The 21,992-nt window shown below is 41.4% G+C and overlaps 1 protein-coding gene across 1 annotated transcript in view; it reads left to right on the forward strand.

Annotated features, from left to right (window-relative positions):
• The first annotated feature begins 120 nt into the window (after nucleotides 1-120).
• GVQW3 (GVQW motif containing 3) overlaps nucleotides 121-21,992 on the forward strand; it is a 28,082-nt gene continuing 6,210 nt past the window's right edge. The window contains exon 1 of the mRNA XM_037131549.2: nucleotides 121-7,463. Coding sequence (XP_036987444.2) covers nucleotides 653-1,285 — 633 coding nt within the window. The 5' untranslated portion in view covers nucleotides 121-652 and the 3' untranslated portion in view covers nucleotides 1,286-7,463. The remainder of the gene's footprint in view (nucleotides 7,464-21,992) is intronic.

Here is a 21,992-nt window from a genome sequence, read left to right on the forward strand (position 1 = left end):
CTTCTCAACGGGCAGGCAAGCGCAGGGAACTGCGCCTGCCCGGGTGTGGTGAGCTGGAGGCGGGGTAGGCGCGGGCTGCCACAGCGCGCCTGCGCAGCTCTACTGCGGGTGGGAGGGAATTGCATATGCAGGCGTGTCTCTTGGACTCTAGAGCTGGTGAACCCAGGGCTGCTTCGGTAGGTTTGGCGTTCGCGGGATTCTGCATATGTGGGGCGAGCTTGCACGTTACATCACTGGTGTATGTCTCCTTGCTTGTTTTAAGATATCACCACTTAGGCCTCTGTTGCAGAAATCGCCATAGACCTTTAAGCGCCGCGGAATCGGGGACAACTTTGGTTACTGATTTGTAAATTCCCGGCAGATCTGCGTGCACTGTGTTGGACGCAGAGGTGGGTTGTATGAGATTACATTTTCCCCAGCTTTGCGGCTACTCTTTAGCCCCATTAGCTTCTCAGAACGGACTTCTCTACCTGCTTCGATTGAAAGCTGAGGGCCGAAAACTCAGAAAAGCAATTACTCTTTCCTGGTGAGGCTTCCAGAGGATCAAGAATAGCGAGCGACCTGATTCCTTCCACCTGCAGTCGTATAGAGATTGGTCCCTCTATCTTCCCCGTAATTGTAGCCTGTTAACGTTCCTGTGTTAAGTGCCAAAATGAGTGACCGCTATCTAGAACAAAGGATTAGTATAAAATTTTGCGTGAAATTAAACAAGCCTGCAAGTGAGACCAACCATCTTTTAAAAGAAGCGTATGGGAATGAAGTCATGTCTAGGGCCAGAGTTTTTGACTGGCACAAAAGATTTAAAGAAGGTCGGGAAGATGTTCGAGATGATGCCCGAAGTGGCCGTCCAGTTACCCACCGGACAGATGAAAATATCCAAAAGGTCAAGGACTTGGTTTGTTCAAACAGGCAGTTAACAGTGAGGATGATGGCCGAAGAGTTAAATTTAGATAAAGAAACTGTCAGACTCATTCTGAAAGAAAACTTGAACATGAGAAAAGTTTCTGCCAAAGTTATATCTGCTATTTTGAAGGATCACCCTAAACCTCGAAAGCTGGACTTTTGTTCTGATCTTTCCAAAGAAACTAGGAAAAATAGGTTGTATGTGAAGAAAAGGGTAACAGGCTCTGAAGCATGGAGGCATCTTCAGTGTGAAGCTGGTAGGGAAACGCCTCTGCCTGTCTCCCATCCCAGAATCCACTGTGCTGCCAGCCAGCATCTGCAGGCCTCATCTTCAACAAGCCTTCCTACCAGGGCAGCTCAGGATTGGTTCACACTTTGGTGAAAGGATTGTGAGGTAGCTGAACCTGAGCTAAAAAGCCGCCTCAGTGCTAGGCACCTTCATTTGCTGCTGGTCTGTTTTCACTCATCTGTACCATCCCTCCCTCCATGCCATGGCTCTCCTAGGTTACTCTGCTGGACTGTTGGGTCGTATCTTCCTTGCTGTTCTCCACAACTTTGAAGAACCTCTGGCTGCTGACTTCTGGTTCTTGCTTGTTCTTGATTTCTTTTGCTTAACAAATTTGGATCTCTTCACTGCCCATGCCTTAGATCATTATGGCTGTCCTGTTCCTATGTTCTCAACATTCTGCCTCAGGGGATCATACCAATGAGAGGTGGGAGCAGGATCTCCTGGAGTCTGTATCTCTGTGCCCAGGGAGACATACTCTTCTGGGAGGACCTCCAGAGAAGGCCTCCAGTTCCAGCCTGCTTCACAGTCAGGGCCAGAGGTATGGTTCAGAAGGCAGTGGCATGCTGACATAATGAGCAATGCTAAGGGTCAGTCCAGCCCAAATGATTCAGTAGGTGCCCCTCAGAACTCGGGTTGGCCTACCCATACTGAGCTCACAGACCTTACCTCACAAAAGAGCTGGGTTTGTTTCATTCTAGTCCTGTGCTTTGGACCCCACCCCGACAACATGCACATGCTCATTTGGGTATCTTTGCTGGAAGAGGGGGATCTGGTCCTTGAAAATATAAACCAGGGGACTCAGACCCAGGCTGTGCTGTGTGGGGAGGGAGACCAGGTGACGCTAGACCCTGCATTAAGGGAGCCAGCTGCCTACGTGCTGACTCCTACATAGCAGCCTGATTTTAGAAACTATTGCCAACGTTGTCAGGTGCTTTTTGGATACCTGCAGTTTTTAGAACACTGCTGGTCATTGACAGTGTTATGTTATGAAACAAAATCACCAAGGGCTGGGTGGACCTCATGGATGAGGTGGTTCAGGAGCTAGATTTGTAAGGAACGATGGGACATGAAGCTAGGAAATTAGGGAAAGCTTCCCAGGCAGGTGGAACAGCATGAGGCTCTGAACCTGCAGCAGTGAGAAAATGATGGCACTTTTGTCTGGAGAGCAAGATAATGATGTTGCAGAGGATGAACAATTTGGGATCCTTTGCTTCCTCTTCTCTGCCCCCAACTCTATGCCAGTTGTTCATAAATTGTGGCTAGTTTTTTTAAAAAGATTTTTATTTATTTTTTAAAGATGAAGGGGAAGGAGAAAGGGAGAGAAACATCAATGTGTGGTTGCCTCTTTCTTGCATGCCCCCAACTGAGCCCTGGCCTGCAACCCAGGCATGTGCCCTGACTGGGAATTGTACTGGCGACCTCTTAGTTCCCAGGCCAGCACTCAACCACTGAGCCACACCAGCCAGGGAAAATTGTGGATAGGTTTATAATAACTCACTTATATGGTTATCTAAACTTCCCATCAACCTCTGCCCCTCCCCTCAAAAAAAGCAGTCTATGTAAGTTCAAACTCCTTTATGTCTTCTGCCTCTCTGCCAGGATTTATGGAATGGAACTTTCCCCAGGTGGGTTCCAAGTAATACCACATAGACTGGAAACATCTCAGAATGACTGGTGGAGGAGCAGGGAGGGGGGGTGGTTATTAACAGCATTTCACAGGATTTACCAAGGTCTATGCTTTACCCAAGGATTTTTATACATAACAGCTCCTATTATTTCTTTAGTAAGTTAGTAAACAATGTCAGTTGATAGCAGAGGCCCAACACTTACTTATTCAACAGTTATTTTTAGTTCCATTCTTTCACTGAATCCCCTCTAAAAATTACAAATTCCCCACTAATTCCTGTTAGTTTTGAGGCACCCTGAAACCTGGACATGATTACATAAATAAAAGATATTGTGCAAGAAAACTCAAACCAAGCAACAGCTTACAGACTTTTTACCTACTTAGCAATTTCTAGACATCGTCCTACATCAGATGAAACCCTGGTTCCTCACAGGCACTCCACATTGCACGCTGAAGCAAAAGTCCCTGTGGCTATCTGTTGCAACTGTGACTGACCTCATTAAAATTTTTTTTTTCATTGAATTTATTGGGGTGACATTGGTTAATGAACTTCATATTAGCTTTAGCAAGCCCAGTGGTAACTTGCAGAATTGTGTATTCCTGGGCCAGGGCCAGGATCCCTTCACAGTCATTCCCTTCAACCTGTTATGACACAGAGATCCTGAGAGGACTTATTTTTGGACTTTTCCCATCCTGTGCACAGGGTTGGAGTGACCCTTCCAAAGGTGCTGGACTAAGACCATGTTGGAGTACAGGGTACCAAGAGCAATGTTGGCCCTTACAAGGTTTGGACACCGCAATTGGAAACAGGTCATCAGGACTGAATTATGAAAGGGACTTAATTTATTATCTTAGATCCTGTCCCAAGTAAAGTCAAGTCAAATGACTACTTGAACCCAATGCAAGGTTTCCCAGAAAATATTCAATGAGATGATAACTGATGTACCTCAGATTTGGGGGAAGTAAAATTACTGCCCAAACACTCATCCAGAGCAAACCACACATGGCGGCTCAGAATCACTAAATCCCAGGCTCGAGCATGATCTAGGATGGGAGAGTTCATATTTAACAGTACCTTATGTGGCTACCGCCAAAGCTCTTTTATTGCTCACATGGATTTTGCTCTGTCTTGCACCTTGCCTAGGGCTTCTGAACCTATAGTCTCACGGATCTACTCATCATCGCGCCCCAGGCTCTTGTCCTTGGCTTTTCTCAAACATCTCTCAGTTTATTCTCTACTAGTTTGCTCTTGTTCCTCTGTTTCCCTCGTTCTGGACCACACCTCCCTCCAGTAGCTGCTTTTGGTCACTTCGGTGTGATGCTCTTGAATTGCCCTTTTGGTCATGGTTTTTCACTCAAATCACAGCTAACTCCGCTCCTCTGATTTACAGATCCCTCTTCCAGCTCCTAAGTCAGCCTGTAGCCCTCAGTAAGGAAATCGTCTGTTGCAACCCTGGCCCCAGGTTGCCTTCCTATCAGGAAGCAGGGTGGGCACTCTGGTTGGGTGGGTGGGGTTCTTGTTTTTGTTTTTGATAAGGGGCATACAGAGAAAGAGAAAAACTCCCTTTTTCATCCTTAGCCAAGGGGGGGGGGGTCCACACCCCAGCAGCAACCAGTATTACCAGTTCTTATGAAGGCAATTTGGTTACCTCATGAAAGTTTCTCTGAGATACAACATCCCAGTCCCATGCTCCTAGCAATTATATTTTCCCCGGGAAGAAAAGCTCCACCTAATGGTAGTAGATGAAACCTAGTTCTCTGTAGGATGTCAGCAGGTGAGCTGGCAGTCTGCAAGCCTTGACCATAATTCTTGAGCTCAAAACAATCTGTTAATGAATCTCTTTGGCTTTTGGGCTGATCTTCCCTCCCCCACTCTGGTTCAGAATCCACATGGGATGTTACATGCCACAGCTGGAAGTCCTAGAGGAACAGAAACCTTCCAGGGCAGATCATCCCATCACTGATTTTATTTAGTTTTTCCTGCATCCATTACCCCACCCTACCTTACTCTACCTGTCCGTCCCACTGGTAGTACTCAAATCAGAAAGAATAAATGTCCACCAATCTTTGATTTTGAAAAACACGTGGAAAGTTCTGCAGTCTTAGAAAGTCTGCCCCTGGCTTTGAATCCTCATTGAAATGTGATTGTTTGGGAAGAAGGTGCACCTGGGACCTGCTTTCCAGAGCCCTCCTTTCAGCCACTTAGTCAGCATTCACACGTGCCATTGGAAATGCCCGGAGAAATCTGGATGTTAAATGGTTTGAAGACATCTAGTAAAGAAGTGCGGCACTGCGGGGGAGTCATCTCACTGTATCACAGTGACCGCTGTTCAGCCAGCCTGCTCTTCGCAAACATAATCGCCAACAAGTCTCACTGGCCTTAGGATTGCATCTCACCAGGGTCCCGTGTGGCTCAATTAGTAAGAGCTTCCTTTGTTGGAACTATATATGGGACTCTGTGTTCTTCCGCTTTTCAGTCGAGTCAGACCTCTTAGATCTACAGGCTTTCCATCCTGTCCGAGGCAACCCTCGCGTATTTATCTTCTCTACTTTCTACCTTTTTACATCCTTGCAAATAACTGTCCCAAATGCGTCACCCTTCTACTACTGATATTCAGAACCCCCCCCCCCAAAAAAAAAAAACAAACTCTGTAGTGGGAAACCAGTACTTCCAAGGACCCACTTGGGTCTGATGAAGGGGTCATAAAGGAAACGTCTTAGGATTTGCGGGCCATGCAGTCTCTATTACAACGACTCACCATTTTATTGCAGAAGCAGACATCTAACAGGGAAACGGATGAGCATGGCTGTGTTCTGAAAAAAACTTTACGGACATTGGAATTTGAATTTCATACAATTTTTACATGTCACAAAATATTATTTTTATTTTTTCAGCCATTTAAAAAGCTAAAAAAAATTGTTCTTACATTTCTTAGCTTGTACACTGTAGAAAAACAGATGGCGGGCCAGGTTTGGCCCGTGGACCATAATTTGCTGACTCTTGGTCCAGTGTTTATAAAGTGTATATATAAAATGACAGTGATTGATTCTTTTCCATCATTAACTTGTTAATGCTAAGCTGATCTGGTGGTGTCTGACAATTTACTGTATAGAAATTGTGGGATATTAAAGGGAATCTTTATGGTGCCAGGAACGTGAACTAGAGTTGAATGACTGTTTTACCTTGACCCTATTCTGGTTCACAAAATGAGTTTTGTGTTCTGTTTGACTCAAAATGATATTACATGAACTACTACCTATATATGCCCTGTAATATCTCAAAAACAATTTCATCAGTATTATAACCGGTGATAATAGAATGAACTGAAATTGGTTCCAAAATCGCCTTGACCTCTGGCAGCATTTGAACAAGTTTGTCACTTATGAAGTGACTATTATGGAGGTGACAAAAGTCACTGAATTATATTTTTTGCATGCTTCTTAAAGTGTATATGTATATATTTGCAATTGATGCCAAGGTATGTCCTTTTAGATGTGCGTGCTTGTTTTTTCCCCTAACGAGGGCTGTATTGGGTCACCTTCATTTAAACCAATTTTCCAAAGTTGAGATAGACTGTCAGGCCTGAACAGACCTTTACGAGGGTAACCCAGCTGGTCATGTTTTCCTTGCATCGAGGAGCGACTAAATTCTACAGTTGCTGAAAAGCTGCATCTCCAAAGAAGACTCTGTGTTAATTTAACACATTGTTGCTGAGTGACTGTATGTGCCAGGCACTGCCCGGTGTGCAGGGTGGCACGACAATGCACAAAACGGATGCAGTCTTCAGATCAGTCAGCCCAAAATCTCATTATATTGCTCCGCTTCTGCGAAACTTGTTCCATGAGCTCACACTAACTCATGGTTAATTGCATACCTGAAATAGGAATGACCTTTGCCATAGGCCGCTGTATGTTCCACTTAAATTTTATTATCCTTTAGACAGGTCCGCGTTGGTAGAAAAACACACTGGCAATGTTGAAAGTGTAAATTGGCAACAGCTTTCCGAAAAGCAATTTGGCAGTATCTTTCAGGAGCTTTAAAAATGTTTATATCTTCTGATCCTGTAATTCCAATTCTGGGAGTCTGTCCTAAAGAAATAGTCTAAAATGTGGGTGGAATTTATGCTTAACAATTCAGAAGTCCAACAGTAGAAAATTGGTTGAACAAATTAGAGTATGACTCTACAATAGACTATAATGCCGTCATTAGAGTTAATGTTTATGAAGAATTAACACTGCATGGAAAAATGTTTATCATGTTAAAGGAGTGATATAAAAAAATTACATGTATAAATCCAAAAATGTTTTTTAAATGACTAACATTGTTGGAGTATGAGTATTTTCTAAAATTTTGTATTTCTTTTAAAAACATTTCTGAAGTATTATTACTTTTATTATTAGAATAAAACAATAGCACCAAAAGTTGGCAATGGAGAAAGTGAAGCCAAATCACTAGTTTGCTCCATGAACAATAAACTGGCTTCATTGACACAGGCTGTACGATAACTGTGTCGGGAGCCGGAGTGGGACAGAAGGGAAAAGGCCTGCCCCAGAGGAGAAGTGAACGTGACCAGGATCCCTAGAGAAAACTAAGGCGGTATGAGAAGACATTGCAAGTGGTGTGCTCCTGTTATGTAGCCCTGGGTAGGTAAAGAAGCGTGTAGGGCTCAAGTATATTCTGACAAATGGAAAAGGATACAAAATACTCCCCTGGGTGAAATTCTCCTTGGCTGGATTTCGTTCTTACATTCTCTCACATAAAGGAAATATTCTTGAGATGGATTTTGTTACAGCTGACTCACTAAGAATCCTTGAGCCTTCCATACAATTTCTTGAGGATGGGAATGGCTTTTAGTGTACCTCCTCCCATACCTGGACACTCGAGCAACTCGGGTGCACCCCTGAATGCTTGGCATTCCACACTGAGAATTCTACACGCGTATCATGTTGTAATTTACAAAACTCTAAGGTTTGCAAATGTTATTTTGTCCATATCCAGAATGACTGTGCTTCTTATGGATGTCTGAAGAGTTATCATGTTATGGGACTTTAAAATGAGAAGTGATATAGACCATGCCTATCCATAGATGGCATTGTTATGTGGGGAAAATGTGTCCTTTGTTGTTGCTTTAGCAAAATATCATTAAAGTGCCAACTGTATCTCCTTGGTGAAATTTCAGACTTTCAAATGAACACACAAGGTAAATACAGGTTTATAGGCATAGAGATTATGACTTTGTCAAGCTGAAAGAGTTCTTCAATATTTAAGTCTAAGTCTAATTACAACCTATGGTCAAAAAAGAACAAGAACAAAAGCGTGAGACTGGGGTTTTAGCCCTGCTCCTTAACAAGGCCTGTGGTGTTGGGCGTTTCACTTGCACCCTTGGATCACTTGCTTATTCCCCTGAAAGGAGAGTGACAACACCTGTCTCATGGAGCTGTTCAGTTTGTTTATTCAACAAGTATTTAGAGTGCTTATATGTGTCTGCCACTGTCCTGGACACTGAGTGATAAGTGATAAAAAAAGTTCCTCATGAGCATACATTTAAGGGGGCGGAGGCAGACAGAAAATAAGAGAAGTTAGTCAAAATATAGTATGTTAAATAGTGACTATCGGATGTGAGGCTCACATTAAATAATGTGGGTGACGGCCCAGCACAAGACCCGGCATGCAGTGAGCACCCAGTAGATAGTAATTTCCTTTGCTGCTTTGGTCTTCCTGAATTATTCTACAAGGTGGTAGTAAATTGGCAAAAAGCCTGACCCATTGCCTTCTATCTCTTGCCAGTTAATAAGGCCTAAACCTGTTTTTGCTTAAGAAGACAAAGGAATTCTTACAGTGTGTTTTGTACTTCCTGGATGGCGGATTAATCAAGGTGGCGCCTAAACACCATTGGTAAATGGCCTTTCCCGCAGCCAGTTGGCAGGGGTCCTTGCCTGAAGCTGGATTGCAGGTGTTAGGTCCACAAAGGCAAATGCAGAGTATCGTTGCTGTTTAAGCAAAACAGAGTAGGAGACTGTAATTGCTGTTTCCTTTAAAGAAAAGATGTGTGCCCTGTGTCCTGTTCCAAGCATTGGAGAACCGGGAAAAGATTGTATTATTTATGAGAGACCAGGGCATTGACAAAAAGCCAGGAAAAGGAGAGTTTAATGCTTGTGGTATGTTTATGTTTCTGCCCATTGTAAAAAATTTGGAAAGTTCAGAAATGTTTAAAGCAGCTGCCAAAAGTTCACCCCTAGGGTTCAGGTATCTCAGCAGACCCACCTCTCTACCTCAGCTTCCTCCTTCAGTGAACTGTCATTTGCTGAATTCCTTCTCTGCCCCTGGGCTTGTACCAGGCACAGGGTACGGTCCTTGCCCTTTGGCAGTGCCCTGTCTTATGGAATAGGTACAGGACCAGAGGTGGAAAGATCACCAAGAATGGGTTTTTACTCTGAACTGTCAATTTTTCCCAGAGGACAACTCTAAAGAACAAGCTTTTTGTCAAGAATTTGGAACAAAAAATGGGAATGATCGCACTTAGGGTGATTGTGGGAATGACAAAGTGGGTAACAAAGGTGCAGAACACAGAATGGTAACTGGCCTGCTGGCTGTACCAACCCGAGCTCCTCTCATGTAAAAGGGCCCTGAGCTCTGTCCACTGGCTTCAGTGTGCAGCTTTACCTCCCAGAAGACATTAGGCTGCGGGCCAGTACCCCTGCACCTTGCTTTAAGAAACTAATAAGTGAAAATTCAGAATTACAACCCAGATTAGATGAGGAAATTGGCCCAGGGAGGTTGACTGACTTTTCTTGAATCACACATTCAGTTGGCAGAGCCAGGATAATAATGAAGGACCTTGAATTTCACTCAGTCCGGTGAGATTTTTCCATTGCTCCACTGGTAATAATTTCCCCTACTGAAATGTACATTCTTAAGATATCTTTAGAATAGCGGTCACCATTACATTTGATAAATATGATTTACCAACAGTTGATTTACATGCAATTTTAGGGAATATATTTATGGCACAGAAGGTGCTACAAAGGTTTTTCCAAGTTTCCAAGGGGTGTCCCAGCTCCCCCCAGCCCCCAGTCCTTCTTCCAGAGGTGTGTATTCACAAGTAAATGTTGGCATTCTGTTGTTCATTTTTTCCAGATGTTCTTCCCAACTAGTGTGTTATGTTTTGTGTTTTTAATATTTCTCATATACTCAGAATCTGGGCACATAAATCCTAACAAAGTTCTCAACTATCTCCTCTATGCTGTCTAAAATTTCCGGGTGTGTTTATATTTATAACACAGTGTCTGAAGGCATGAGCACTATCACATCATTAGGGCTTATATTCCTAAACCCTAGACTTGTGTTTCGAGATGTTCTGAAAATTCTTTACACCTCACTTGTAAATGCCACTTTACTGTGCCATGGCATTTCCATAGTAACAGATACTTCAAACAGGAAAACAGAGGAAGCCCAAGGAAAAGAGAAGTGGTTTTCAAATGCGAAAAAATTATATATATTAAAAATAGGAGAGTACATAGAAGGGGGGTGTTCATTCTAGTTCGATGTCCCCTGAGTACAGAATGTCCTGCAGGCCCACCATAGGGACAGGCAATAACCACTCCCGACCAGGTGGCCCAATCTTGGAGTCACACTTTCTTTGAGCCTCATGTCCCATCAGGTCTTTGCCATCCCCCTTTGCATTTCTTAGCGTCCCTTCTGCAGCCAGACAGGGGTGGGTGGTCATCTACTTGCCACCTCATTGTCTTGAAGTCCATCCTCTACACTGCTGAACACGTGCTATTTGGTTTGGGGTTTGCTGAGAGCCAGGAGCTAGCTTTCTGACATCAGTTTTTGAGCTGGTTCGGGTCACACCTTCTGCCTGAAACTTCCCGCTGCCATCCGCCAAGCAAACTCCTGCTCGTCACTCAAGACTCAGCCTCGCCGTTGCTGTTCTCCACGCCCAATCCCTCTGAAAAGCAGCCACCACAGTGTATGGTACACATTCAAGGAAACTATAACACTTAACTGAATGTGTTTGTAGGATGATTTTCCTCCCCTCCCAACCCAGAGAATCCTCCAAGGCCAAGACCATACCTGATAAGTCTCTGTATTCCCTGCATCCAGAATAAACTTGTCGGGAACTGCTCAATACATATTTGATAGATGAATGAAAGAATAGACTTTTATAGTAATTGCTTTTTTTTATTGCAGTGAAATTCACCATCTTAACCATTTTAAAGCATGCATTTCCATGACACTACATTCACAGTGTCATGTAGCCATTACCACTGTCTAGTTCCAGAACATTTTCTTCATCCCAAAAAGAAAACTTGTATCCATGAAGCAGTCACTCCCCATTCTCCTTCTACTCCTGGACCCTGGACACCACTAGTCAACTTTCCGTCTGTATGGATCTGCCTGTTACGGAAGTTTCGTGCACATGGAATCATGCAATCAGGCCTTTTGTGTCTGGCTTCTTACTTAGCATACTGTTTTCCAGATTCATCCACATTGTAGCAGGTATCTTCATTCCTTTTTATGGCTAAACAGTATTCCATTGTATTGCTATGTTGCGTTTTGTGTATTCATTCCTCCACTGTTGGACATTTGTCTTTCCTCATTTGACTATTGTGAATGGTGCTGCTATGAATGTGTACAAACAAGTTTTGTTTGAACACTTGTTTTTAATTCTTTCATATGTATATGGACAAGTGGAATTGCTGGGTCCTATAGTAATTCTGTTTAACCTATCGAAGAACCACCAAACTGTTCCCACAGTGATTGCACAATTTACATTCCCTCCAGCAGTGCATGAAGTGAGGGTTCCAACTTCTGCAGATTCTCACCAACACTTATTTTCCCTTCAAATTTTGTAAAAGTTATATCCATCCTGCTGAGTATTAAATGGTATGTCATTGTGGTTTTGATTTGCATTTCCCTACTAACCAATAATGTTGAACATCTTTCCATGTTCTTTTTGGCCCTGTGCATACTTTCTTTGTAGAAATATGTCTGTTCAAGTCCTTTGCCCATTTTTTTATTTGGGTTGCTTGTCTCTTTGTTGATGAGTGGTAAGAGTTCTTTATATATTCTGGATACTAGACCCTTATCAGATATATTAGTTGCAAATATTTTCTGCCATTTTGTGGGTTATCTTTTCACTTTCTTGATAGTGTCTTTTGATGCACAAAAGTTTTGCATTTTGATGAAATTTATCTGAAATTTATCTTTGGGTGGTTGTGCTAAGAGACGATTGTCAAACCCAAAGTCATAAAGATTTACCCCTCTGTTTTCTTCAAAGGGTTTTATAGTTTTAATGATTATATTTAGGTCTTTGACTCATTTTGAGTTTGTTTTTCTATATGGTGTGAAGTGTCCCACTTTTTTTTTGTGGCTATCCCGTTGTCTCTTCACTATTTGTTTAAAAGACTATTCTTTCCTCATTATCACATATGCTTTTTTTAACATTTTTAAAAAGATTTATTTATTATTTTTAGAGACAAGGGAATGGAGGGAGAAAAAGAGACAGAAACTTCACTCAGTTGCCTCGCACATGTGCCACAGCCAGTCCCTGGTCTACAGCCCAGGCCTGAGCCCAGACTTGGAATTGAACTGGTGACCTTTCACTTTGCTAGATGACACACTTTATTTATTTATTTTTAGAGAGAGGGGATGGGAAGGAGAAAGAGAGGGAGAGAAACATCAGTGTGTGGTTGCCTCTCACATGCCCCCAACTGGGGACCTGGCCTGCAACCCAGGCATGTGCCCTGACTGGGAATCAAACTGGCAACCCTTTGGTTCACAGCCCATGCTCAATCCACTGAGCTATACCAGCCAGGGCTTGGTCAAAGCTTTTGAAATATGTTTTTAAATTATAAGCTGATAATTCTTTTTTTTATATTTTTATTTATTTATATTTAGAGAGAGGGGAAGGGAAAGAGAAAGAGGGGGAGAGAAACATCAATGTGTGGTTGCCTCTCATGTGTCCCCTACTGGGACCTGGCCTGCAACGCAGGCATGTGCCCTGACTGGGAATCGAACCGTCAACCCTTTGCTTCACAGGCCCATGATCAATCCACTGAGCTACACCAATCAGGGCTATAAGTTGCTAATTCCTTTCTTTCTTTTTCTACATTAAATACTTTGCTCCACCATCTTCTGTCTTACATTTTTTCTGATTGAAAGTCTGTTATAATTCCTGTCTTTGTACCTCTGTATGTGCTGTTTCCTCTCTTGATGCTCTTAAGACTTTTTCTTTATCACTGACTTTAGCAATTTGATTAAGAAATGCCTTGGTATCGTTTTCTTCATGTTTCTTGTACTTGAGGTTCATTGACTTTCTTGGATTTGTGCGCCTAAAGTTTTCATCCAATTTGGGAAACTTCTGGCCATCATTTCTTCAAGAATTTTTTGACCCTTCTTCCTTTAGGACTGCAGTTACACTCGTATATGAGGCCTCTGGAAGCTGTCCTGCAGCTCATTGTGGATCCAAGTTTTTCTGTCTTTTTTTCCTCTCTTTGTGTCTTTTTGTTTAGTTTCTATTGCTGTGTCTCTAAATTCACTAATCTTTTCATCTGAAATCTCTAATCTATTTTTATACCATTTTGTATATATTTTTTGTCTCCAATATTATAATCCCCATCTCTAGAAGTTCAGTTCAGTTTTTTAAAATAGGTTTTTATTTTGGAATAATTTTATGTTTTTAAAGATTTTATTTATTTGTTTTTTGGAAGAGGGGAAGGGAGGGGCAAAGAGAGGGAGAGACACAGTGATGTGAGAGGGAAACATCGTTGGTTGCCTTTCACACGTGCTCCAGCCGGACACTGGGTCTGCAACCCCGGCAAGTGCCCTGACTGGGAATCAAACTGGTGACCTTTTGCTCTGCAGGATGACACCTGACCAACTGAGCCACACCAGTCAGGGTGAAATAACTTTATATCTACAGAAAATTTTCAAAGATAGTACAGAGCGTTCCCATATGCTCCTCATCCAGTTTCAGTTTCCACTAATGTCATCATCTTACGTTACTGTAACATACTTATGAAAACTAAGATACCAACACTGGTATGTTACTATTAGCCAAACACCACACTTTCTTCAGATTTCAACAATTTTTCCATTAATGTCTTTTTGTTGTTGTTCCAGGAACCAATGAAGGACATCCCGTTTCATTTAGTTGTGATGTCTCTTGAGTCTCTTCCGACCCATGACAATTTCTCAGTCTTTTTCTTATGTTTCATGGCCTTGAAAGTTTTGATGAGTACTGGTCGTGTGTTTCACAGAATACCCCTTAATTTGGGGTTTGTTTGATGTTCTCATGATTCTTAGCCTAGAGTTAGGAGTTTTGGAAAAGGATGGCATAGAGGTAGAATGTCCTTCTTATTACATCAAATTAGAGGGCACATGATATCATTGGTGATGTAAACTTTAGTCACTTGGTTAAGGTAGTTTTGCTAGATCTTCCTACTGTGAAGCTACTATGTTTCCCTTTTTATACTGTTTTTGGAATCAAGTCATTAAGTTTAGCCCATACTCAGAGCATGGGGAGTGGTTAAGTTCTATCTGCTAGAGAGGGGGGAGTATCTACCTATATTATTTAGAAGTCTTCTGTGTGCAAGAGTTATTTTTTCTCCCTTTTTATTTATTTATGTATTTATTTATTTATTTATTTAATCACTTAATACCAATTTGAATGCATGTATATTTATTTTATATTTTGGGTTATAATATGATACTATGTTTTTATTTTGTTGCTCACATAGCTCTGCATCTGGCCGTTAAATGCTCTGTGTGGTTGACTTCTGCATCTCTTTGACATGCTCCCTCCCATCCTTTATTTTTTTAAGCATTCGTTTACTTTTTTTTTTTTAAGTTACTTTCTGGTACTACAGTATGCTCTAGGATCATCTTGTATTTTCCCTTCTCCTTATCTGAAACCAGCCATTCCTCTAAAGATCTATGATTTCTTTTATTGGAAAATGGTATTTAGAACCCAAGATATGGACAATGAGTATGTTTGCTGTTTCTGGGATTTTGGGTCTTTTTTATACTTCCGTTCTTTACTGAACAAGCTCAGTCTTTTCCCTTGCATCTTGATCACACAGAAAACAGTTATAACTGTTTAAATATCATTATCTATCCGCTATACTTATCTTCATTAGCTTCAGTTGGCTGATTTTTCTTCTCATGTGGGTCCTTCTATACGGGTCCTTTAGCTTTTTGGAAATAGTTTTTGGCTATTACTTTTAGCTTTGTTAGACGGGACCAGAATAACATTAGTCTAGGGCTAATTTGGCCCCACTATTAGGGCAAAGCTCATGATGCCTTGTGAAATATGCCTTGTCACTCTGGATGTTGGGAATAGAAACTAGACCTATGTGATTCCCCAAGAAGTGCTCCTTCTAGTCCTTTTAGATGGTTCTCTCTCTGGCCTCACATAACTTCCTCATATGCATCTGAAGACTCGGGGACCCTCAGCAGATAACCAGAGGCTTCTTCCTGTGCAGCACTCTTTGGTGTTCTCCCCTCTGAACTCCTGCCACCTTGACCTCCCCAGGTTCCTAACTCCCTCGCCTCAACCCAGGGAAATGACTGGGTTCTGCCTGGGTTTACTCCCTCAGCCCCACAGCCTAGAAACTCTCTCCAGGATGGAAGCAGGGACGATTGGAGGGCTTACTTCATTTGTTTTTTTGTGTCTTAGGGATCACTGTCCTTAGCTGTTTAATATTCAATGTCTTAAAAAACTGTGTTTCATATATTATGTCCAGATTTTTAGTTGCTTCAGTGAGAAGGCAAATCAAGTCCCTATTTATACATTTTGTCCAGAAGTGACAAGATAAGCATAGGAAATTTATAAAGCCAGAGGCTAGGATTAGCACACAGGCATGCACGTCCTAAAGTTTAAAGAGGTAATGTCTATAGTGATTAAGAGTAGGGGCTGTGGAACCAGGCTGCCGGAGTTCAAATTTTTCCCCTCCCTTTTACTAGCTGAGGACACTGTGCCAGTTATGTGACCTTTCTGGGCCTCAATTTCCTCATCTTAAAATGGGGATCGTAATGGTCCTATTGAGATGAGATGAGCGTCAAATAGATTAATACATGAAAAGCATTTGGAACAGTGCTTGCTTCATAGCAAGCATTCATTAGCCATTATTATTATTGTTATTATTAAATATTAGCTATTATTATTCTACATACGATTTAAGTGGCCAGTAAATTTGGCTGAGTTTTCTAGTGACCCTCGCAAAGTAGAAGTAGCAGTACATGATTTGTTGTCCATAAAATGTATACAAACCGGTTGTACAGGAGAAGTCCAGATTTCAGGGTATTGGTTCCCCAACATTCCTCATAAAGACGATGCTGTATGTGCCTGAAATAATAATATACCAGCCCAGAGAGTTTCCCAGGATTTTGTCTCTACCATCCCTGAAGGTAGCCAATGTCTTCCCACCAGAGCTCAGTTCAGTAAAAGTGACTCCACAGTGACTGAAATATGGCAGTACCTTAGGTCTGGCTTAATCCAAAAATAAAATTCATAACATCACAGTGAAACTACGGAACCACATGCCCTTTGAGTGATTCTCTATAATATAGGGGGGTCAATTAGGAGATAATTACGGTGGTTCCGGCAAGGGGCAACTAATAACCCAAAGAACCAGCTACAGGATGAAAGTGTCTTGGCGTGGAACCAACCCACTGTGCTGTGAGAATTCACAAGGCTTTGCAACTGACCCAGTGTGTAGCAACAGGGAGGAAGAACTTTCGAAGCCTAAGAACCTAAGTATGGAAAGACGGAAAGGAAAAAAAGCTTGGTTATTGTATTTGTGTTGTTCAAATCTTATATAGTCTTACAAGTATTTTGTCAATCTATCAACTACTGAAGAAGATGTCTTAAAATCTCCCACTGTGACAGGAGAGGCCATCTGGCCAAATCCCCTCATTTTACAGATGAGTCTATATTTGCTATGCCTTTGCTCAGAGATCTCGAATGACTTATGTGTGACCTTTGCCTTGCGTCACCGTGCCCTTGAGATGAGGGGCAGTTCACGTCCTTTTAGTGCCAAATCTCCTTTAATGAAACACAGTCCTGGACTGGGACGGTCATCTAGTTTTTTATACCCAAAACGAATTTTGTGTTTGTTATTAAGCAGCGTTTCAAATAAAAACAAAAGGGAGCAAGGAAGGGGGTCAGGGAAGGGGCGTTTGCTTCGGCCCCTCTGTTCTTTGGCCTGCCCAGGACCCTGCGCCTTCGCCTTTGGTGAGAGCCTTTCCGTTATTCTGGGCGACTGCTCTTGGGAAGGTAAAACCGGAATCATTATGTACATATAATGTATAGAATTCTAGTCAACATATTTTATATTTTAGCTTTCTTAATATTTAAGTATTAACCAAGAAAGAACATTAAATTTTGTTTATTCCTGCTTTAAAAAAACTCCCACTGTGTATAGTTGTCCATTTCTCCTTATAATTTTGTCTTACATTATTTGGAGGCATTGTTTCCAGTTGATTCAAAGATGTTCTGGATCATAGTATCTTTCTGATGAACTGTCCCTTTTATCGTTCAAGTATATGATTCTCTTCCTAATAATACTTTTTGCTTTAAAATAGATTATCACTGTATTATTTTGTTTAGAATTTGCCTAGCATGTTTTCTCCCATCCTTTTAACATTTCTGTGTCAATACCTTATGAATTTATTCTTGTAATTGACACACAGCTGGATTTTTAAAAATCCAATCGGAGCATCTTTGTCTTTTCTTAGGCATGTTTATATTTCTTATTCAGCTGATATGCTGGGCCTTTTTTCCCCCATCATTTTGCTTTATCTATATGCCGTGTTTTCTTTTCCTGCCACCTTTTGAGCTGGTTGTTTTCTTTACTCCCTTTTTATTCTCACTTGTGCTTTGAAAGGTATATATACTAATTTTATTGTCTTAGTGGGAATTCTTACATTATTAATGTGCATATTTGCCTTACCATTGTTAATAACCTTCTCTAGTCATTGTGAAGATTTTAGGAGCCTTAGAATTCTTTAATTTTGATCTCCACCCTCTTCTATCTTTAAACTAATTTGGTTTTTAGTATTTTAGTTCCAACCTAGTTTTAATCACTAGCCCTTTCTTTAGATGTTTTAACAGCCCATATTTATTTAGATTTACAAACCTGTATACCAATTTATTTGCCTTTCTTTTTATTAAAATATAATTCATATACAATTAAATTCACCCTTTCAAAGTGTACAATTAAGTCATTTTGGGTAGGTTCACAAAATTATACCACTATCACCACTAATTTTAGAACATTTGTATCAGCTTGAAAGAAATCCCATACCCATTACCTCTTCATTTCCCCTACCCCCCAGCCCCGGGCAACCACTACTCTATTTTTTGTCTCTATGGTTTTGCCTATTTTGGACATTTCATTTATTTTTTTAAAGATTTTGTTTATTTATTTTTAGAGAGGGGAAGGGAGAGAGAAAGAGAAGGGAGAGAGAAACATCAATGTGCAGTTGCCTCTCTCATGCCCCCCCTACTGGGGACCTGGCCCCCAACCCAGGCATGTGCCCTGACTGGGAATCGAACCTGTGACCCTTCGGTTTGCAGGCTGACACTCAATCCACCGAACCACACTAACCAGGGCTGTACATTTCATTTAAATGAAATCTTACAATATGTGGTCTTTTCTGTCTGGTTTCTTTCACTTTGCATAACGTTTATGTTTCATCCATGTTGGAGCAAGTATCAGTACTTCATTCCTTTTTTATGTCCGAAAACTACAACATTGTATGGATATAGCAATTTATGTATCTACTTATATAGATAAATGATGCGGACACTGACCTGCAGTGTCTGTATCATTACGGATGAAATGAGACATTCACACAGACTACTGAGTCCGGTGGAGGAAAAGGGACAGCTTTTCTCTTGAGGGGAGCAAAAACCTTGGCCCTTGCCATGACCAGCCTTTATTGGGTTTCTCCACGCATTACAAGATGGTCCTCATTTACTTTGCACAGGTTTCTTTAGGTGGTTACCTTTTACAGAAAACAAAGGAGCCAATGCCTCTAATCCCATCACAGAAGAAGGAAATTTGCAGATGAAAAAAGAAAAGTGGTTGGACCGGTTACACTGGTCCTAGGAAGGTTTAGCATGGATTTTAGGAAGTTACTTTGCAGTAAATGTTTGCCACTGGGGGCTGGGCTCACCCCATGCAGAATGGTCTCCTACAGATAAATATCTACTTATTTATCTATCTAGGTAAATAATTATTAGTTTATAGGCATTTGGGTTGTGTCCATCTTTTAGCTATCATGCGTAATGCTGTTATGAACACTCATTACAAGTGTCTTTGGTGGACATATGTTTTCAGTTCTCTTGGATGTATACCCATAGTGAAAACCAATTTCTTGTATTCAGTGGTGTGTTGATAAGTGTTTAACAATCAGCTTTCATGTGGTAGGGGGTAGTAGAGGTCTGATTTGCAGCATTTGTTGGTCTCTGGGATCTAAATACTCAAGTTACCGAGGTGCCATGGCCGAATGCAGGGGTGGGAGGAGGTGCAGAGTGGCACACCATTGTCCAGTAGCTCTACAGTCCAGACACAGCAGATGTGAGTGACCTCAAGGCCACAAATGACAGCAAAATTATAGTAAAATAGGTAAGAGGTAATGCATGGTAAGGGTTTTTTACTTTTATTTTTTAAAGGATTCATTTAATTGTAAGTGTATATAATTTAATTTCTTATAATGACCATGTTTAACAATTAGTTTGTAAAATTCCTGGAATTTTAATAGCTCTTTGGACTGATGTGAGCTGGCTATCTGTTTTTCCAGCAAGATTTATACGAGGTTAAACTCATTGTCTTTGCTTTTCTGAAAATGTCTGAAAGTTGAGCTCTCACTCATAAGTGTAACTGTGTACAGAATTATGGTCTGAGGTTTCTTTTCTTTCCACACTGTGAAGATGGCACCCTCCTGCCTTTTGGCTCCCCTGCTGCCGATGAGAAGGCTGCTGTTGCCGTCGTTATCATCTCTTTTGGGAATCTGTCCCTTTTCACTGGAACCTTTTGTATTTTTCTCTTGACCTGTGATTTTGCAGTTTCATTGAGGCATGACTAGTTATGAAATTGTTTATTGACCATCTTGGTATGTTTCTTCAATTCCAGAAAATTATCAACCTGTGTGATGTTTGATTTTAGGCATCAGCCTGGCTGGGCCATGGGGTGTCCAGATATTTGGTCAAACATTAACTTGTGTGTGTGTCTGTGAAGATGTTTTTGGATGAGATTCACATCTGAATCATAGAGCTTAGCATATTGCCCTCCATAACATGGGTGGACTTCATCTAATCAGGCCTAAACAGAGCAAAAATGTTGACCCTCCCAGGAATAAGAAGGAACTCCTCGTACCTGGCTATTTGAGCTGGACATTGGGCTTTTCCTGCTTCCAGACTCAAAGTGGAACATCATTTCCTCCTGGGTCTTGAGCCTGCTGGCTTCCAGCTGCAGGCTTAGACCACGGGCTCTCCTGGCTGTCGGCCCTTTACGCTCAGACTAGAAGTACACCGTTGGGCTCCGGGGGCTTCGGCTTGCCAGCTACAAGTCTTAGAACTTGTTGGCTCCTGTAATTGTGTGAGCCAATTCTTTATAATCAATAAATATATGTATAAATGTATATACATATATATGGTATAGATATTAGATTTTTCTCATACGCATGCGTGGGTTCTGTTTCTCTGGAGAACCCTGACGAATACAGCTATAATATTTAAAAAAATGATTTCCCACCATTCCCCCTATTAAATCTTTCTGGAACTCCTATCAGACACATGCTTGACTTGCTCATTTTATCCTTCATATCTTTTTTAAATTTAATCTTTATTGTATTTTTTTCTCATTACCATTTGGTCCCCTTATACACTCCTCCCCCCAGCAATCACCACACTGTCGTCCATGTCCACGAGTCCTCTGTCCTTTTTGCTCAGTCCCTCCTCCTTCATATCTTTTAAATTCTTGTTAAGATTTTTTTTATTTCTTTCTGTTTCTTTACTCCATTTTGATTGATTTCTTCCAGTGTCTTTCATAATTCCCTCTTCAGTTAGATCTAATATGTAGTTTAACTCATCCTTTGAGTTTTTAATTTCAGTGACTATGATTTCATTTCTGGAAGCTCTGTATGACTCTTTTTAAAAATCTCCCAGTTCTTTTCCCCTCATACTATTGTATTCTTTTATTATGGCTCTCATTACTTTCTTATCTTTCTAATTTAATCATCCTACTTCATAGTTTCTTTCATATGTTTCTATTTTTATCCTTCTTTTCTCTAGCTGGTTGTGTTTGTTGACCCTTCATCTTGATCATTTCTTTCCTCATGTGATTTGTTACTTTTTGTGAGCATCTTTATCAGGGATTGCTATTTCTGCCAGTCCTGGATTGTTAAGTATCCCTACAGAGCAATTTCAAATTTGTTGCAGCCCTAACCTAAGAATTTTAATAGGTCTTACTTCAGCCCTAACCCAGGAATTTTAATGGTCTGGACCAATTTTTATGTTATCTCAGTAGGTGCCTACACATACAGGTAGAGAACACTTAAACCTACATATGCATTCGGCAGAAATTGAGGTTTCCATGTCTCATGAGTGCCGTTCCCCCCACTCCCCACCCAAGGCCTTCAGACAGCAAGATTCCTTGCAACTTTTCTAACCCTGGGGTATAGTTTTTCCAGTCTCCTTTTCACAGAAGGGGGCAGAGCTTCCAATGTCAGGGCTTTATGCCGGGGCTCAGCTCAAGCTTCCTCACCCGGCTGGGGCTTCAGCCCCGCATCCTCCTCCTCAGTGTGCAGTGGAGCCTGGCCTGCAGCTTTCAGGATCTATAGGCAATTTGAATCCCCTGCATGCTGCTAAGGCTCATCACCTGCACCCTTTTTCATTTCTGACATCTGGGAACTTCTCTTTATAGTTTTCGAATTTGACAATAGAATGTAACTTTTCTGGTATGGTTCATGCGGCATCTCTATGTGTCTGTAGCAGGGGGTGGGATGGGGGAATCATCTATACTAGAATAATGGTCATGTTTCTGGAAGTGGCCAGATTGGGAATAATAATATTGTGAGAAAAACATTTATCGTCTCCATTTTATCGATAAGAAAACTGAAGCTCAGAATGTTTGTCTAAATTGCCACAGCCATAAAAACTT

Source organism: Artibeus jamaicensis, unplaced genomic scaffold (assembly GCF_021234435.1).
Source record: "Artibeus jamaicensis isolate MK-2021 breed Jamaican fruit bat unplaced genomic scaffold, CSHL_Jam_final contig_64, whole genome shotgun sequence".
NCBI lineage: Eukaryota > Metazoa > Chordata > Mammalia > Chiroptera > Phyllostomidae > Artibeus > Artibeus jamaicensis.